Raw genomic sequence first — 16,222 nt, forward strand, 5'->3', positions numbered from 1 at the left:
GGTCTGGTAAACGGTAACAAGCTGTTATACACACTGCTCTTAACTTCAGATCACTGATTGAACAATATGTAATTAGCAGAGGCAGAAGTGACAGGGTAGCAATTATCTGCATCAAACGATAATGCTGCGAAAGCAGTTCAAGCCTCGCTGTCTGGCACTGGCCTCATACAGTTTTTCTGCCCACAGCTCCAGGTTTGCATCCCGTCCCAGGTGGTGTATTTCCTGTTCCACCAGCAGCCGTAGTTCTCATGAAGCTCCTGCCACCTCCCGTTTGTTTTCAGGTTTGATTTAATGAATTCTAAAAACTTCAGGAAGTTATAAAAGAGATTCTGTTTTGACAGAACCCCAGGATGTATTGAAAATAATCTTCTAAATCTTTCCCCCCCTCCTTTGGTAACAAACCAGGGTCCCTTTGTTCAAGTGGATGAGCTCATGGAGATCTTCAGAAGATGCAAACTGCCAGACAGTAAGTTATTTGTTCACTCTGGAGTCTGGGATAGTGCTGCGTATGACTTTGTTTTACATATGGATAGTGGTGTCTCAGATCCAGAGCTCGTTTACAGATGCGTAATTACTGTTTGCGCGTGTGTAGGTTGGCCTCTACGTAGGGCTGTCTGTGCACTTAACTGCGGGGGATCAACAACAGTCACAACGCTGAAACTCGCCAGCTGCTACTTTACACCAAAATGTTACTAAACATTAAAAAAGAGAACTGAAGGAACAAATGATCAGAGAGAAAGCAAGCAAGGTCCCAATTTCTTTTAGAGTGAAAAGAAAACTTCTACTTGAATTACATGTGATATTCTTGAAACTTTCTCTGTTGTTACCCAGAAAGGGACTTTGCTCTGCCTGCTTTCTTGATGGCTCACCAGCTAGCTCTGCTGTTTGCCCAGTCAGCTTCTCTCTTTTATTAAGCCTGTACAGGGAGGGCTCAAGCTGGGGTAGCAGCATTTACTGTATAAATCAGCAATTGCTGTTTTAGACTGTCAAGACTTAATTTGTAACATTTGTCAGAGAACAGGGTAGGAAAATGTCTCATGGTCCAGAACTCTCCACACCGTTTCTATCTTCATGTTCCTGCTTGCAAGCATATTGCTGATCAGGGGAGTCAGTGTCACAAAGTAAATCACTGTTTTGCTCTAACAGCTGTTGATGAAGCTGTGCGAATAATTACCGGCGGCCTACCTGAAATAGCCGTGGAAGGCAACGGGCCTGTGGAAAACAACGCGATGCTCACCAAGGCCGTTAAGAGACCGCACGAGGATTCTGACGACGACGAGGAGAAAGGGTCCGTCGTTCCCCCCGTACACGACATTTACAGAGCACGACAGCAAAAGCGAATCCGGTGAAACAAGTCTGGGAGTTCGACTGTGACAGACAAAGACTTGCATTGAGTCCGTCAGTCTCTTCAAAGTCAAGCGTTTAAAAGGGACAGCTGCAAACGAAAAAGTCTTGAAAATGGTTTTGTTACTGTGGTGCCTCTTCTCCCACATGGTTCTTCATCCGACAGCAGCCAGGACAACCTTAGAATGTGCTCTGAACTGACTGACTGACTGGGTTTTACAAAACCGAACGCTGCAAAGTGTCAGAACTGCGTTTTGTTCTACAAGGGTGTCGCATCTACCACTTGAAATCTTGTGGGGTTTCAACAGTTTTATTTTAAAAACTGGATGGCTTATACTTGTGAAGCATTTTTAATTCACATTTTCTGGAAAACAGTTGTTCTCAGTTTGTTCATGTAGTGTCCTGCCTTATTGTTCGTTTTTATTTATGGCAGAATGTATGGAATCTGTTTTGTAGTTGAAAATGGAAAACAACATTCCTTTAAAATAAAAGGATATCCGTAACATCATGCCTCAGTCTGGCTTTATTCAAACACAACAAGTTACTTCTTAAATATTACTCAGCCACTTCAAAAGCGATGTTAATAAGACCATCACAGGAAATTGATCGGAGCATACATAGTAGAATTAGCTTTTTCCCCATTGTTCTAGAGGATACAGCACACTCTTACTTTTGATTCCGTGCCTGTTTAAAGAAGACAGCGGCATAAGGCAAACTCAGTACATGTTTCTCCTGTGGATTGCCCAGGAGTCCTAGCTGACACCACCCCTTCCCGGGTAACTGCACGGGTCTTCCACCTCAGGGGCAAAGCTAAACGTTAATATATTTGCTACAGAGTTTAACCTCTCTTTCCTGCTAAGCGAAGCAAAGCACCACGGGAACTCCGCAAGCAGCTCCTATGCATACTTTATATTGGAACTGGTAATTGACCACTCTGGTAAGTCCAGCAGAACCCAGGGGGACTAGAGGAAATTCAGATACTGGACAAGTTGAAAGCCATTCCGTCACCAGCAGTGGATGACTGCAGGTCAGTGCTCCTCTCCCCCAGCCTGGAAGATGAAACAGCCTCTGTACCGCCACACAGACAGTGGTGGGGAGGTTGGCTCTGGCCTTATCAATTGTAGAACTTCTGGTTTGCTTTGCCACTTAATCCTATTTCCCTGTTTCTTTTCAACAGGATGTAGAGAAACTGTTTCTCAACCACTATCATTAAAACAGCAACCTGGGGCCATCGTGTGTGATTTGAACTTGTGGGCACTTACTCCAGCCTCTAGCTATTTGGAGCTGAAGGCCCAACGCCACCACCCCCACCCAGAGGCACTCGCTCCCATGCTATGTACCCCCAAAGCCCAGTGGGGACTGGAGCCACACGTGAGTACTGCACTTTTCTTCTTACATGAAGCCTTAGGATCAAACTGCTACTGCCAGGAGAGATGGGACTTGCTGTGTCAACCCTGTGAGTGACACCCACTTCGATGCCAGAGTAAGCAGGAGGTAGCAACCAGCTCTTAGGTTAAGCAAGTACAGTTTGATCGATCGTCAGTCACACAGGCCCATTCACTCTGGTGTCAGTCATGTGGTTCTCCAGAGCTTGTCTAGGTACAGTGTTTCACCATGGCAGTGTTCCTCTCCCCATCCTTCAGACCATCCCCTACAGCATCTAAATCTCTGTAGCACGCATAATTCACAGGGGCCTTCAAAGGCAGCTTCTAGGCAGCACTAAAATATAAAATAGCAGCAGCATTGTGTAACTCTGCACCTCTCATTTAACAAAGCCAGCTTTGTCTCTGATTGTTTTTCTTAAAAATCTCTTTAGCAACGGTGTTCCTGGTGGTTCTTCTGAGTTGATTTTCTGGAGCTGCAGAGGTGTAGGCTGTATTTTGAGGTGGATCCTGCACTAACGATGATGCACAGAAAGCACCTGCAGCAATCTCCAGGAGCTCTGTAGTATCCTTTGCCGATTCAAACAATGGAACAGCCCAGACCAAATAACTACTCAGACCCTTTTTCTCTGGCTAACCAACCTAGTCACTTCCCAGTTACCAAAGACAGACTCAGCCACACATCCCTTTTAGTGTCTGAGTACCTTAGGCCAAGAGGAAATACACATGCCTGAGCTAGCCATCTCCTACAGGATTGTGGTGGGGATTCTCCCTCAAGGAAGGGGTTTGTAATGAACAGGCAAAGGTTTGGTTTATAGTTGCACAGGCTCATATGGAATAAGCAACTTACCCCACCTTCCTCCACCCTAGAGTAGCTACATCCACACCGGCTTTTCAAGGAAAACTGGAAAGGAAAGCACCAACACTCACTCGTAACCAAGTGCTTCCTGCTAGAAGTTCTATTATTTCAGTTGACTAGTTGGTTAATAAAATGAACCTGGATGTCAGCAGTAAAAGGGGCCTCATTTATTTATTTTACATTCTATTTTAATTTTTTTTAGAATGTGTTGTCATCTTATTTCGGTACTTGGGACACACACTGTTTATAACTAAGAACTTTGCTTTGGTAAAGTCAAATTCTGATGGCTGCACTACAGCCTTGTGCTCAGCTAGAGGAACACATCAAATGCACTTACCTCCTGGCTGAGCTGGACTCTGCAATAAGGCTGTAAGATCATTGAGCTCTTCCGTCAAGACTCATCTATGCAACACATAGCTCAATACACTCAAGACCTACAAATACTTCCAAGTTTTGAGAACACCTTTACAAAGCACAAAAAAAATCTTCTCCTGGAAATATTCCCTGTATATTCAAACAAATAGGAAATCATTAACTTCTCACAGTACAGTAAAATCACTTACAGTCCCCACAGTGCTCTGCACTTCCTGGGTATTTCTGAAGACATGGTTGAATATGAACCATCTCCAGTTGTAGTTTTTAAAAAAACAAGTATAATTTTCAGCCTAGAGTTTCACACACTTTAAATCCACCTTCTGGAAATGACAAAGATTGCTTTAAAATTAGTATTTCACATAGAAAGGAGTAAACTACTAGCAAAAGAAAAAAAGGTAAGAAATGCCACTTTTATCAAAACATTTTTAGCTCTGCCCTTCTGAAGTCTTTACAAGAGATAAATACAGCTGCAATCTATAAGATTGCCACCTTTGTAAGTACTGTACATAGCAGAGGACAGTTACCCAATAACCAGAAAATTTGCTACAAAAATATATTGTGTTTTTGTAACATCTGCAGGTAAACAGCAAAAAATGCTATTAAAAATGCAGTAAAATGCAGAAAAAAACTGGTAGAATCATAGAATCACAGAATTGTAGGGGTTGGAAGGGACCTTGAGAGATCATCGGGTCCAACCCCCCTGCCAAAGCAGCTCCCTAGGACATATCACTCAGATGGGCGTCCAGACAGGTCTTGAATATCTCCAGAGAAGGAGACTCCACCACCTCCCTGGGCAGCCTGTCCCAGGGCTCTGTCACCCTCACTGTGAAAAAGTTCTTCCACATGTTGGTGCGGAACTTCCTGTGCTCCAACTTGCAGCCATTGCTCCTTGTCCTGTCTCCACAGACCACTGAAAAGGGGCTGGCTGATTCCCCCTGCATCCCCTGCTTCAGATAATTATAAACTTTAATTAGGTCCCCCCTTAGTCTTCTCTTCTCAAGGCTGAACAGTCCCAACTTACTCAGCCTTTCCTCATAGGGGAGATGCTCCAGGCCCTTAATCATCTTCGTAGCCCTTCTTTGGACTCTCTCCAGGAGATCCCTGTCCTTTTTATAACAAGGAGCCCAGAACTGGACACAATACTCCAGGTGGGGCGTGACCAGGGCAGAGTAGAGGGGGAGGATCACCTCCTTCGACCTGCTGGCTACACTCCTCCTGATGCACCCCAGGATCCCACACTGCTGGCTCATGGCCAACCTGTCATCAACCAGGACCCCCAGGTCCTTCTCCACAGAGCTCTTCTCCAGCAGGTCACCCCCAGCCTGTACTGATACAAATGGTTGTTCCTTCCCAGGTGCAAGACTCTACACTTGCTCTTGTTGAACTTCATCCGGTTTCTCCCTGCCCAGCTCTCCAGCCTGTCCAGGTCTCTCTGGATGGCAGCGCAGTGTTCCTGGGTGTCAGCCACCCCTCCCAGCTTTGTATCATCGGCACTTGCTGAGGGTGGATGTTATTCCCTCATCAAGGTCATCAATGAAGGTATTAAACAGGACTGGACCCAACACCGAGCCCTGGGGAACACCGCTAGTCACAGGTCTGCATTCAGACTCTGCTCCACTGATCACCACCCTCTGGGCTCGGTCTGACAGCCAGTTCTCAACCCACCTCACTGTCCACTCATCTATCCCATGCTCGCTCAGCTTTGTTATCAGGATGTCATCGGAGACAGTATCAAAAGCCTTGCTGAAGTCAAGGCAGATGACATCCACTGCTCTCCCTCCATCTACCCAGCCTGTCATGAGATCGTAGAAGGGCTATGAGATTGGTTGAGCACGATCTTCCCTTGGTGAATCCATGCTGACTACTCCTCATGACCTTCTTCTCTTCCAATTGCTTGGAGATGGCATCCAGAACAAGCTGTTCCATTACCTTTTCGGGGACAGAGGTGAGGCTGACTGGCCTATAGTTACTAGGTTCCTCCTTCTTGCCCTTTTTGAAGACTGGAGTGACATTGGCTATCCTCCAGTCTTCAGGCACTTCTCCTGTACTCCAAGACCTGTTGAAGATGATAGAGAGCGGCTCAGCAATCACCTCTGCCAGCTCCCTCAGCACACGTAGATGCATTCCACCAGGCCCATGGATTTGTGTGCATTAATCCCTTTGAGCCGCTCCTGGACCTCCCCTACCTCAACCAGAGGGAAATTCTTCATTTCCCAAACACTCCTACTTTCATCCAGTCCCGGGGGACCCTTGAAGTGAAGACCGAAGCAAAGGCAGCATTCAGTATCTCCACCCTCTCAGCATCCCCCGTTACCAGGACACCCTCCTCATTCATCAAGGGACCTACATTATCCCTGGTCATCCTCTTACTATTCACGTATCTAAAAAAACCCTTTTGATTATCCTTTATGTCCCTACCACACTAACCATAACATTACAATAAAGTGCTGTCTGGCTTCGTGTTTTGCCTGGTGAAGTTTCTCTTACCTAGAATTTTAGCTTACTTCTTCAGACGTTAATGTTACCATTTTTATTTTTTTTAAAGCCAAATCAACCCTTCTGGGAAGGACCATTGCTAATCTGCTCTGGATTAATTAAACTAAATTCAGGGTAAACTAGAGTAAAATGCCCTAAAATGAGCCACTTCTTAAATACAAAGTTTGGTTCTTAAACTTGTCCTACCTAACATCCGCTCAAAAATCTAATTGCAGCCAGAAAAACTACCACACCATCCCGCCCAGGTTGCATACTTACACTAAAAACGCATCTCTCTCCCATCATTTACCTCAGAACCCCTGCTGCACCCCGTGTATTTTCCTCATCAATCATCACTAGTGAATTAAAAGGAACCAGTATTTACACAGAAAGCTGTCTTCCTAGACAAATATTGGTGCAGTTTTTAAAACAGCTGACACAGTTAATACCGTGGCGGTAGCATACAGACTGGTTTTATGATTCTTCCGACTTCCCTACAGGTTGGGATTCTTCCTTGGACAGTATTTTGGCAAGGACTGCATCATAGTAAGGGCTGAAGACCATTTTGTTGTAGTTGACAAGACGAACGTATTTGGCAGCAATCTCTTCCAGCTCTCTCTGAATGGGGCCTAATCCTCCAGGAACGGCAGGGAATGATTTCTGGTGACTAGATGCAAGGTAATTCTCCAGAAACTTTTGAATTCGAGAATCTGGAAAAATGGGACCGAGGGTTTTGGTTTGTTTTCAGAAGAGACAGTCAATTAGAAACAGCATGATCACATATAAAATACAGAGAGCCCGAACACAGCAAGCAAGGACTTGAGACAGATTCAGTGGGAAACCACGGATGACGTGCCAGCGGCAGCTTTACCAAGACAGACCAGCAGCCACTCCGGAACAGAGCGTACCTACCTATCAGCTTGCATATGGCGTTATCCGGATTGGCCGCTGCTTGGATTTGTCCTTTCAGCGCGGTCTCTTTCTGTGCCGAGAAGGGCGTGAAGCCGTGCTGGGACAGGCAGCTGTTAACTTCAGCACACACCTTTTCACCGACAGTAGCCAGAGATTCCTTCAGGTGAAAGGAGCTGGAGAACACAGAGTAGAGTGTTACTTGGCTACACTGGTTAGCCACTTTTCTCCCCGCCTTGGAAAGATAAGCTATCCAATTACAGGCGCCCTACTTAGCAAGTGTAATGGAGTCACACGACCCAGACAAAGCCAGAACTATGAAGAATAATATATTTTATGTACATAAAAATAAAGTTGAGGCATAAACCAAGGAGGTGGGATAGCAGCAAAGCTTTCCAGCCTCAACAAGCCATGCAAACGACAGCTGACTTAGGTACTACACATACAGCTCTGACTAACATAAAAAAACAGTTACCAACCCAGAAGGTGCACATCAGTCATTCTAAACCTGCAAGCAGCCTGCTAAACCGCACGCAGACTCTGAAGGGAGCCTGCCCCCCGCCGTGGGCATGGTTAGCTGCTTGTACCAACCGGGCATCGTGACAGACAGACTCGGAAAGAAGGTGCCTGTTGTACCTTTGAGCAAGGGAAGACAGTTCTGTCTGAGTAAGCTGAATAAGAACCATCAGCCCAGGCTCATAAAAAGTCCCCATCATTTCCTGCACAGCCAGAGCGAGGTGTAAACTCATCATTTACCAGGGTGAAGGCAGAACCACTTCTGCCTCTCTGTGACTGGGGTTATTCAATACTCACGGAAGGTGCATTCCTGCCAGCAGCACCTTGACAATGGTTTTGATTCTCTCAGCAAATCCAGGCACATCAATGAGTGCTGAGCCTGCTGCGCTGAACGTGACCAGAAGGACTGTCCCAGTCAAGAGGAGTTGCTCCAGCTCCAGCTGTATTTCCTGAAAGCGGGCCTGGTCCATTAGCACAGTCTGCAAAGGAGGAGGCAGCGGGCACAGAATAAAGTCAGACAGCTGGGCTGTGAAGTGACGTGCTGACACCTACCTACTCACATGGGTGAAGATCAGACAGACACAGAAAAGAGCAACACACGCTGAGCGGGCACGTGTTGGGAGCAAAAGGAAAAAGAGTAATTCCTCTTTTCCAACTAAGTCTGTTTCAATACTGAAAAAGAAATACCCATTAGAAGAGCTACAGGAGCTCTCAATCAAGAGATAAATGTTTTAGCATTGTGCTTGTAAGGCCACAAATCCAAACAGCTTCTGTTATATCCCAGAAATACAAATAACAGAAATTTTTCTGCTAAATACCTACTTCTGGAAAAGGCCTGTTTATGTGATCCCACTTGAGGAGCTTCAGATAGGCCTGATTTTGTACAGCAGTGGAGCACAAGGCGGAAGCTCCACCACTGGCACCATCGCTACAGTGGGGAGGCAACATTTTACACCTCAGCTTTGCAAGATCATCTGCTGCTTCTTGCAACCACTCTGTGACAAGGTCTAAAGAATCTGGAAGAGCGTGGAAAAGGAAACATAAAAAAAGCCTCGTTAAAAAAATTCCTTTTCAAAGAAAGGGGTTTTTTTTTCCCCACCACTAATTTCCAAACAATCCCATTAGTTACTATTCCTAACACCCATAATGCCAGCTAGTGACATGCATTTCACATATTGCATTATGCAGAACACCTAGAACAAAATTAAAACACAGCTGCAGGAAACTGGAGGTGCAAGAAAAGCAGCTATTTATGTCCTGCACTGTATTGAAAAGAAACTGCTGCACTAACTGCAGAACTGTTGTTCCACCAAGTTTGGGGTTTTTTTTCCCCCACCACAGTTTTGGGGTACAAGCTGTCATTTACCATATGAATTCTAGTACTTATAAGAAAATCTGATTTCTTTTAATGGTCTATAAAGCAAAGACACACAGTTACTGGGAGCAGAGGGGAAGAAGGAAAGAAAGGAACAAAGTCATACTTGGCTGTTTCTCAAGAAACTCCTGAAACTTCTTTCTTTCATATTCAGCAGACTGCTGCATTAATTTTGGCCTAATACTACTGACAGCGAAGTTTGCCATATCCATTTTCATTAGGTCTAACACAGAGAAAATTGCTCTAAACAAACAAACAGAAAAAGTTATTCGAGGCTGCAGATGCTTAAGAGGTACTGTTTACAAGATTTATTACAGATTGTCTCAAGGAAGAGCAAAAACATGCATGGGAAACATTAACAGGGTGCTTAACAATTTAAGTGCATGAGACAGAGAGAAAGCTTGAGCAAGTATGAACATGCACGCATGACCCTCTTTCAAGTAGGAAACAAAACCTGCTTTCCTGTAAAAAAGCCTCCATGGAATTAACTTTACTAGCTCCATAGAGTAAACTCCCCAGGATGTGCAATACTGCATATTGAACACAAAAATAAATCTGGGTTTCCAAGCTTGCTCACTGTCTGTCAGCAGCCTATAAAGCCATCCTCGGAGGGAAGCAGAGTCAGACCCAAGGTGAAAAACCCAACAAAACAACCTAATTTCAAAGCAGCCTAATTCCTGCTGCCAATATTTCCACCAAGTCAGTCCTGAACCCTTGGAAGTTGATCAAATTAGAAAACAAGGAGGTTAATAAAATTTCCTCTAAGAGCTGAGACGTTGAGCTGTTCAGCTGAGAACACGATGACAAAGCAGAAGCCCCTGTGCTCCCAGGCGCGGAATGTACGCTCCCTTGTAACGGAAAGGGAGCAGGGTGGGGGGTGAACACAGCTCAAATCAGGGGGGAAAGGAAGAACTGGTTGGAGAACAGGAACACCTTTTTCCTATGCTCCTGATTGCTTTTTCCCCCCCCCATCTGCTATTTGTATTCAATTCGGACACAAACTGACCAATCACCTTCTATCTTCAGGCTTGTCTGCCTTTGACATTTTCTTAGATGTCCTTCAGCAACACGCAGGAGCCAGACAAATACTCCAGTTCACCAGAACAGAGTCCTTGTTAAAGACTTCTGGAGCATCCCTCCCTCCCCTTCACCCACAACTATAGCCCTTTTCCTATCACTCTTTTGTTTTTTTTCTACAAAGGTTCACAGGTTGCCCTGCTGTAAACCCCCATCACATCTAAAATTATTTAAGGGGCTCTCAAGACTACTGAGAAAGGCCATTTCAGTACCTGAACAGAGGAACTATTTCATTAATATCTTTCAGTTTCTTAATTTCTTCATCTCGAGCTGGAGCACAGAGAGTCCCCATCATCCCAATAACAAATTCCACCAACTTAGAAATGTCCAGGGCCCCATTCTCTGCCTCCTGTTTTATCAAATCCAGATCAAGAACTTCTGTAATTTGGCTTCTCAGTCTAGTATGACCAGGCAACAAGAAAGACAGGAGATTCTGAAACAGAAGGTTTTTAACAGTGTGTTAGTTCTACATACCAAAGACTACAAGGATCTAAACAGTTACTAAACCACTTCTTATTTCAACCAATTGCCATTTACAGGTGGAATATTTTTTTTTTTCTTTTTAACCAACCAACCATTGACCAAATCCAAATGTTTCACCTGATTCTGTATGATACTCAAGTTACTAAGTGGTAAATAGTCCACAGTACAGATCATACTTAAAACTCCTAAGCTTGGCTTTGTCAGCCCGGTGTTGGGGTGTCTCACTGATTCTGCAACTACCACCACCATCATCACAAAGTACTAGTTTCATAGTTCCAAGCTACTTACCTCATATTCATCTTACGTGGTTTTGCATTTGTTTTCTCATTCAAACTTCTCCCTTGGGCCTATACAACTTACCTACATCCACAGGCAACGATACGGTAATGAAAAAGATCGAGTGCTTTACGAACAGCCAAACTTCAACTGCTTTTGCTCATTCATATCAATGCAGCCACTCAAATTCAATAATTTACCTGGATGTAACATCATCTTACCTCTTTAATTTCTCCCAATAGTTTAATTGCATGGTCATATGTTGGTGGATCTTCCTTTAACTGAGCTTCCAGACAGTCCCAGAAAGCTTTATGCACAATATCTCTTACTTTTTTTTCTAAGCTGTGGGTAAATATGACCAGTTAAAAAGAGTGATACTTGTCTCCACCCCACCTTACAAAGATAACTTGCAGCTCCTGAAGAACAGCATGTAATAATATAAATATAATGTAATACTGAATATAGGATGATTAACAGAGATCTGTCATTTTAAGTCATTCAGAAAAGCAAGAAAAACTGGACTCGGTATTTGGAATGGCTTATCTCCTAATAAAGGGTTACACACAAGCAAAGGCAACTACAAATTAAAATCCCTGAAAACATCCATCTTCAGGTACCTCCAAAGTCAACAAGTGGAAGACAGAAGGAAAAAAATACACCCTAAAATCACCCCTTGCTTTCACAAGACCGGTATTCATGTTCCTTTCAAAAGCTTCCCAAAGTAAATGCAACTCCACACAGCACAATCCATTGAGGAAACCTAACAGAAATGAAACGACCTCCCTGACACAAAGGCGTCTGCATTTCAACACATAAATATCACAACTACTCCAAGATAAAGGCCCAGCTTAGCTCATGTGAAAAACAAGCGAGCCCCACTGCTTCAGCACTAGTTCCTAGTTCAAAAGTCTCAAAGTCACTCCTCTTCAGCTGGCGGGCTCCCCTTCACAGCAGGCTGAACTTCCACACAGAAGAAGTGACCTGCTCACAGGCACTGCACACAAAGGTGGCCCACACCAAGCACCAGGTGTCCAAGGCTCCGACTCCATGAGCAGCAGCGGAGGCACTTGCCGGCGGCCCTCAAAGCCCAGCCAATACCTGCTTCGGACAGCGCACACAGCTACAGGCACGGCCACAGCCGAGCCTCCTCCCCCATCCACTTCTCTACTCCCACATTCAAACTGAGGGGGATGAAACACTTAATGCAAGCAAGATCCCAGAGTGCCTCTTCAAGCAAAACATGAAGGACTGATCTCTCTGTTCTAGGTGGTAAAGAACTGTCCACAAACCCCTTGCAAAAGCCCAATACAGGGATCTTGTACTAAGAGAGGCCCGGCTCGTCACAAAGTCCAGACACTGCTCCAAACACCCCCAGATGTATTATGTATTGGAGACCTCTCCAATACATTTCCTTCTGTGGTCAGGTGAAGAGATGCAAATCAGCCACCCTAGTGAGCAAGGACAGCCACTGCTCAGAATCTAAAAGGATCAGTTTCACCTTACTCCCATGGGGAGCGAGAGCTTAAAAGATGCAAAAGCTGCAGTTAGACTTGGGTGTTCAGAAGACCACAGTCTTGGGCTCCTGGCACAAGGGGACACTGACAGACACCACATCTCGCTGGGATTGACACCACATGTGCCCAACCAGTTACTTCAAGAGGTTCAACCTTCATGCACACACATTTCTGGGGAAGCAGAACGGAAAGCTTACGGTACTCTTACGCTCTTTCCTATCTCATGTCTGGCACTGACAGGCAAAATACTACCCTGGTCCACTACAGCTGTTCTGCAGTTCTATACAAGTGCAAATTTAGTTTATGTATCCAGTTGGTAACGACCTTACCTGTGTTCTGGTAATTCAGCTGGTTTTATTTGGAAGTCTCCATTGATAACAATTTCATGTGCTAGTGCCATGTTGGTTACTCCCTTAGCTGTTTCCATGAGCTCTTCTATTGACACAGGCCGAGGAGGACTAGCTGCAACACAAAGTATTAACAGTCAGACAGATAGTTATAAAAACGTGGGGAAAAAGTCTGCTTTTGGACCCTTTTCACCTTCTTGACAGGACAAAGGGCCAAAACCCAGTAACATCTGAAGATTCTTCTCCTCTGCTTCCTTTCCTCTTCCCAGCTGGCAGACGACACAGGTTTCAAGTATTACTAGAAACAAAGCAGTGAACCCAAATTGCTATTCTGGGCTCAGTACATCAACTGGTTCAAAGTTTCATCAAGGTCTTTTAAAAAAGAAAACCAAACCTCACACTCAAAACCCCACTTTTCTTTAGGACTGCTTGATGTCCTCTTTTTCCATGCTGAAGGAATCATTACAGAGACTCCTATTTCCACTGCACTATTCCCTGATTATTGTGTAGATGTTGCCATTTCAGTTTTGTATTTGTCAAGGACATGACTTCATCTCCAAAGCAGCCAGCAAACAAGCCACCATTAACATTAAGCAATAACATACTAGTAGCTAATTATTCTCACTGCTTCCAGTGCAACTGGCACTGCTCCAAACTTTTTCCCCCTGAGGCCATCATCCAAGTGACAAAGGACTTCAAGACCTAGTCCAGCACCAATGGCTCAGACTTATTCCTCTAGCAGGCATTTGGGACTGACAGGGATGAACAAGCAGCTTCAAATTGGGCCCAGGGGCACACAGGCAAGCAGGAGGCCAGTTTTCATGAGGCAAGAGGCAAAGGTACTGACTGACCCTAGAAATCTAGATGGTAGAAGAGGGACAGGGACAGTTTCAGAAAACGTAATTTGCTTCCCAGATTGACTGGGAATTACAGCTCCTAATTGTTCTGGACTACATAACCTCCTCCTGGGACGCTACTGGCAATGCTGTAGTGCAGGAAGTGCCACAGCCCTAAAAACAAGTCAACTTAAAGGCAGAGAAGATGTCAAGGATGTACTCTGTGCTGGTTAGGGGAGTAATCCAATCCCTACTGAAGCCAGCTGAAACCTGCTGCCACCGATCCTTTGTGGTAAAGATTCCTCCTCACTGTGCAACTCCTCAGTGCAACCAGTGCATGTAGATGCCCTGCAACACCTTGCCAAAAGGCAGAAGCACCACAGCTCCTCCCTGGTCCAGGTATTTGAGAAAAAGGAGAAAGCCAGATCATTAGTGTCCTCAGGTGAGGCAGACAAGAATGGCAAGCTCATCTCAGCTCTTGCTGAGCTTCACCTCAGCAAGCTTCATCTTCAACTCCAGCAGAAGGAGGGAAAAGAGTCACAACAGAACAGTTGCCCTAATGGATTGACTCCCCTCTGTAGCTCATTCACTTCAACTGAAGTCTGGGCATAGGACTGACATATTGATTTTCAAAATTAAAGAAACCAACCCAGGGCCTTCACAGACTGGGTTCACTGAGAAATATTTCAGGCAGACTACCATGTCTGCCTCACTTGATAGTCCAGTTTGGTTGGACTTTAGCTAGTAACGTAAAAAGGCCCTTTGAAAGTAAATGCCCATCATTTGTCTGCCATTCAAAGCTATTCTAGATATATACAGCTTGGCTCCAATGTCACTAACTTTTCATTAATATCTTGGTCCTTTCGTGCAGTGCTCTTAAACTCCTATTTCCTTCTGCTGGGAGCTCAGTCTTGCACAGTGACTCCGGGAACACAGCAAGGACTGATCTTCTGAGGAGAACTAGCAGGACAACAAAGTTCACAGCTGAATGAAAGTCCTCTTGTCTGACTGCCAAATGACTTCACTCTAGCAGTGGATGCACTAAAAGCTAAGGCTCTTTAATTTACCAAAGAATGCTCTTAAACCATCTACTTCATTCTTGTCTTGTATCTGCTCCTTCACAAGCAGAGAGGGCTTGAGCCCAATGACTTCATTGTGGTACAATGCAGTGCAAGACTGCGACGAGCATTTTACTTTCACATGTTCACAGCCTCTCTCCATACACACACCACACTTCCTATCAGGCAACCAGCAAGATGTGAGAACATAAACTCCCTCACAGCCTTCCCTCAACACTAAACCTCCAGCAATGCCAAACACTATTAAAAAATAAAAAGAATGACAAATGAAATGTTACATGCTGAGACACTCTCTACAGAAATTTGGAAGAAGTTATTGGAGCAATTCTGCATCTCTGAATGGAATCCCTGGGACCAGAAGACTCTTCCTTGGTTTTATCAACAGGTTTGCCAGAAATAATTGGCAGCCTTACGGCATCCAGCTCCTCGAGTTAAAAGCAGAATGACAAATAAAAATATGCCTTAGGAATACATTTAAAATATGCTGTCCTGCTTGACACTAGAAGTGGCATTAGGATTAATTACACAACTTCCTGTCTGTATTGTGAGGGGAATGACAGGACATCACTGTGTTGGTAACAGCTCTCCTTACCCTGCAGTTGAAACTGGCTACAGCAATCCAGAAGGTTCAGCTGATGATGCAAACTTCAGGAACAGTTTAGCTAGACTACACTGGACTAGTGCTTATCCTTCCCCCGAGTGCAGGCATGCAGAGGTGTTGGAGCTGTATGTGGCTCAGAGCAACATGGTTACTGTATACAGTTAAGTGCTAGAACAAAACCTTGTCAAACTGTTACAGTTTAAAAGCAAATGATCAGGAATCACAGGGTGTTTAATTGCACACTAATCAGACTTGCACAGAATGCTACAGAACATCATCATTGTCTCCACCCAGGAAAACACAGAATTTACTCTTTTTTTTCCTTTTTTAATAGAGCAGTTTTGCTTACACTTTGGTGTATCATCTCTGTGTGACCCCGGAGCACTCTGCCGTATTCTCTTTCTGATAGACTGGTCGGGGTTGTCCAAGCTCTCCTCTTGACCATCCTCCAAACCACTCGACTTTTCTTCACTTGAATGTGGCTTGTCAGGATTCTGAGACATTTTCAGTTGGTTCCTTTCAGAAGAAGAAAAAAGATGAAAAAGTCAATGAATAAGCATCTTCTGTCACGGCTGAGTGGGTAAACATCACCAGGAGTTCTCCTGATTAAGAAAAAATTAAGAATAAAGGAAATCTTATGAGGAATTATATGATGTCATTTCTATAACGGTAGGGGACCTGGACTCAGTGAGTCACTTCCCACTTTACAAAACACAGGATGCTTTCAACACAGCTACCATTTATTTAATCTGCACTCCTAGTAAGTTCTCCAAA

General features: G+C 44.5%; 2 protein-coding genes across 2 annotated transcripts in view; one reads left to right on the forward strand and one right to left on the reverse strand.

The window, feature by feature from the left end:
• Positions 1 to 2,778, forward strand: part of CSTF3 (cleavage stimulation factor subunit 3) — a 49,010-nt gene extending 46,232 nt beyond the window's left edge. The window contains exons 19-21 of the mRNA XM_084263068.1: positions 187 to 281; positions 406 to 466; positions 1,147 to 2,778. Of these exons, the coding sequence (XP_084119194.1) occupies positions 187 to 281; positions 406 to 466; positions 1,147 to 1,349 (359 nt within the window). The 3' untranslated portion in view covers positions 1,350 to 2,778. The remainder of the gene's footprint in view (positions 1 to 186; positions 282 to 405; positions 467 to 1,146) is intronic.
• A 4,131-nt stretch (positions 2,779 to 6,909) lies between these two features.
• Positions 6,910 to 15,951, reverse strand: TCP11L1 (t-complex 11 like 1; the record flags this gene model as incomplete). Its single annotated transcript, XM_084262968.1, has 9 exons — positions 6,910 to 7,145; positions 7,348 to 7,520; positions 8,158 to 8,339; positions 8,683 to 8,876; positions 9,342 to 9,478; positions 10,525 to 10,745; positions 11,293 to 11,413; positions 12,915 to 13,047; positions 15,798 to 15,951. 9 exons carry the CDS (start codon positions 15,949 to 15,951, stop codon positions 6,910 to 6,912), a joined length of 1,551 nt encoding a protein of 516 aa, XP_084119094.1.
• Between the last annotated feature and the right edge of the window lie 271 nt (positions 15,952 to 16,222).

This window comes from Gallinula chloropus (assembly GCF_964237585.1).
Source record: "Gallinula chloropus genome assembly, chromosome: 4".
Classification (NCBI taxonomy): Eukaryota; Metazoa; Chordata; class Aves; order Gruiformes; family Rallidae; genus Gallinula; species Gallinula chloropus.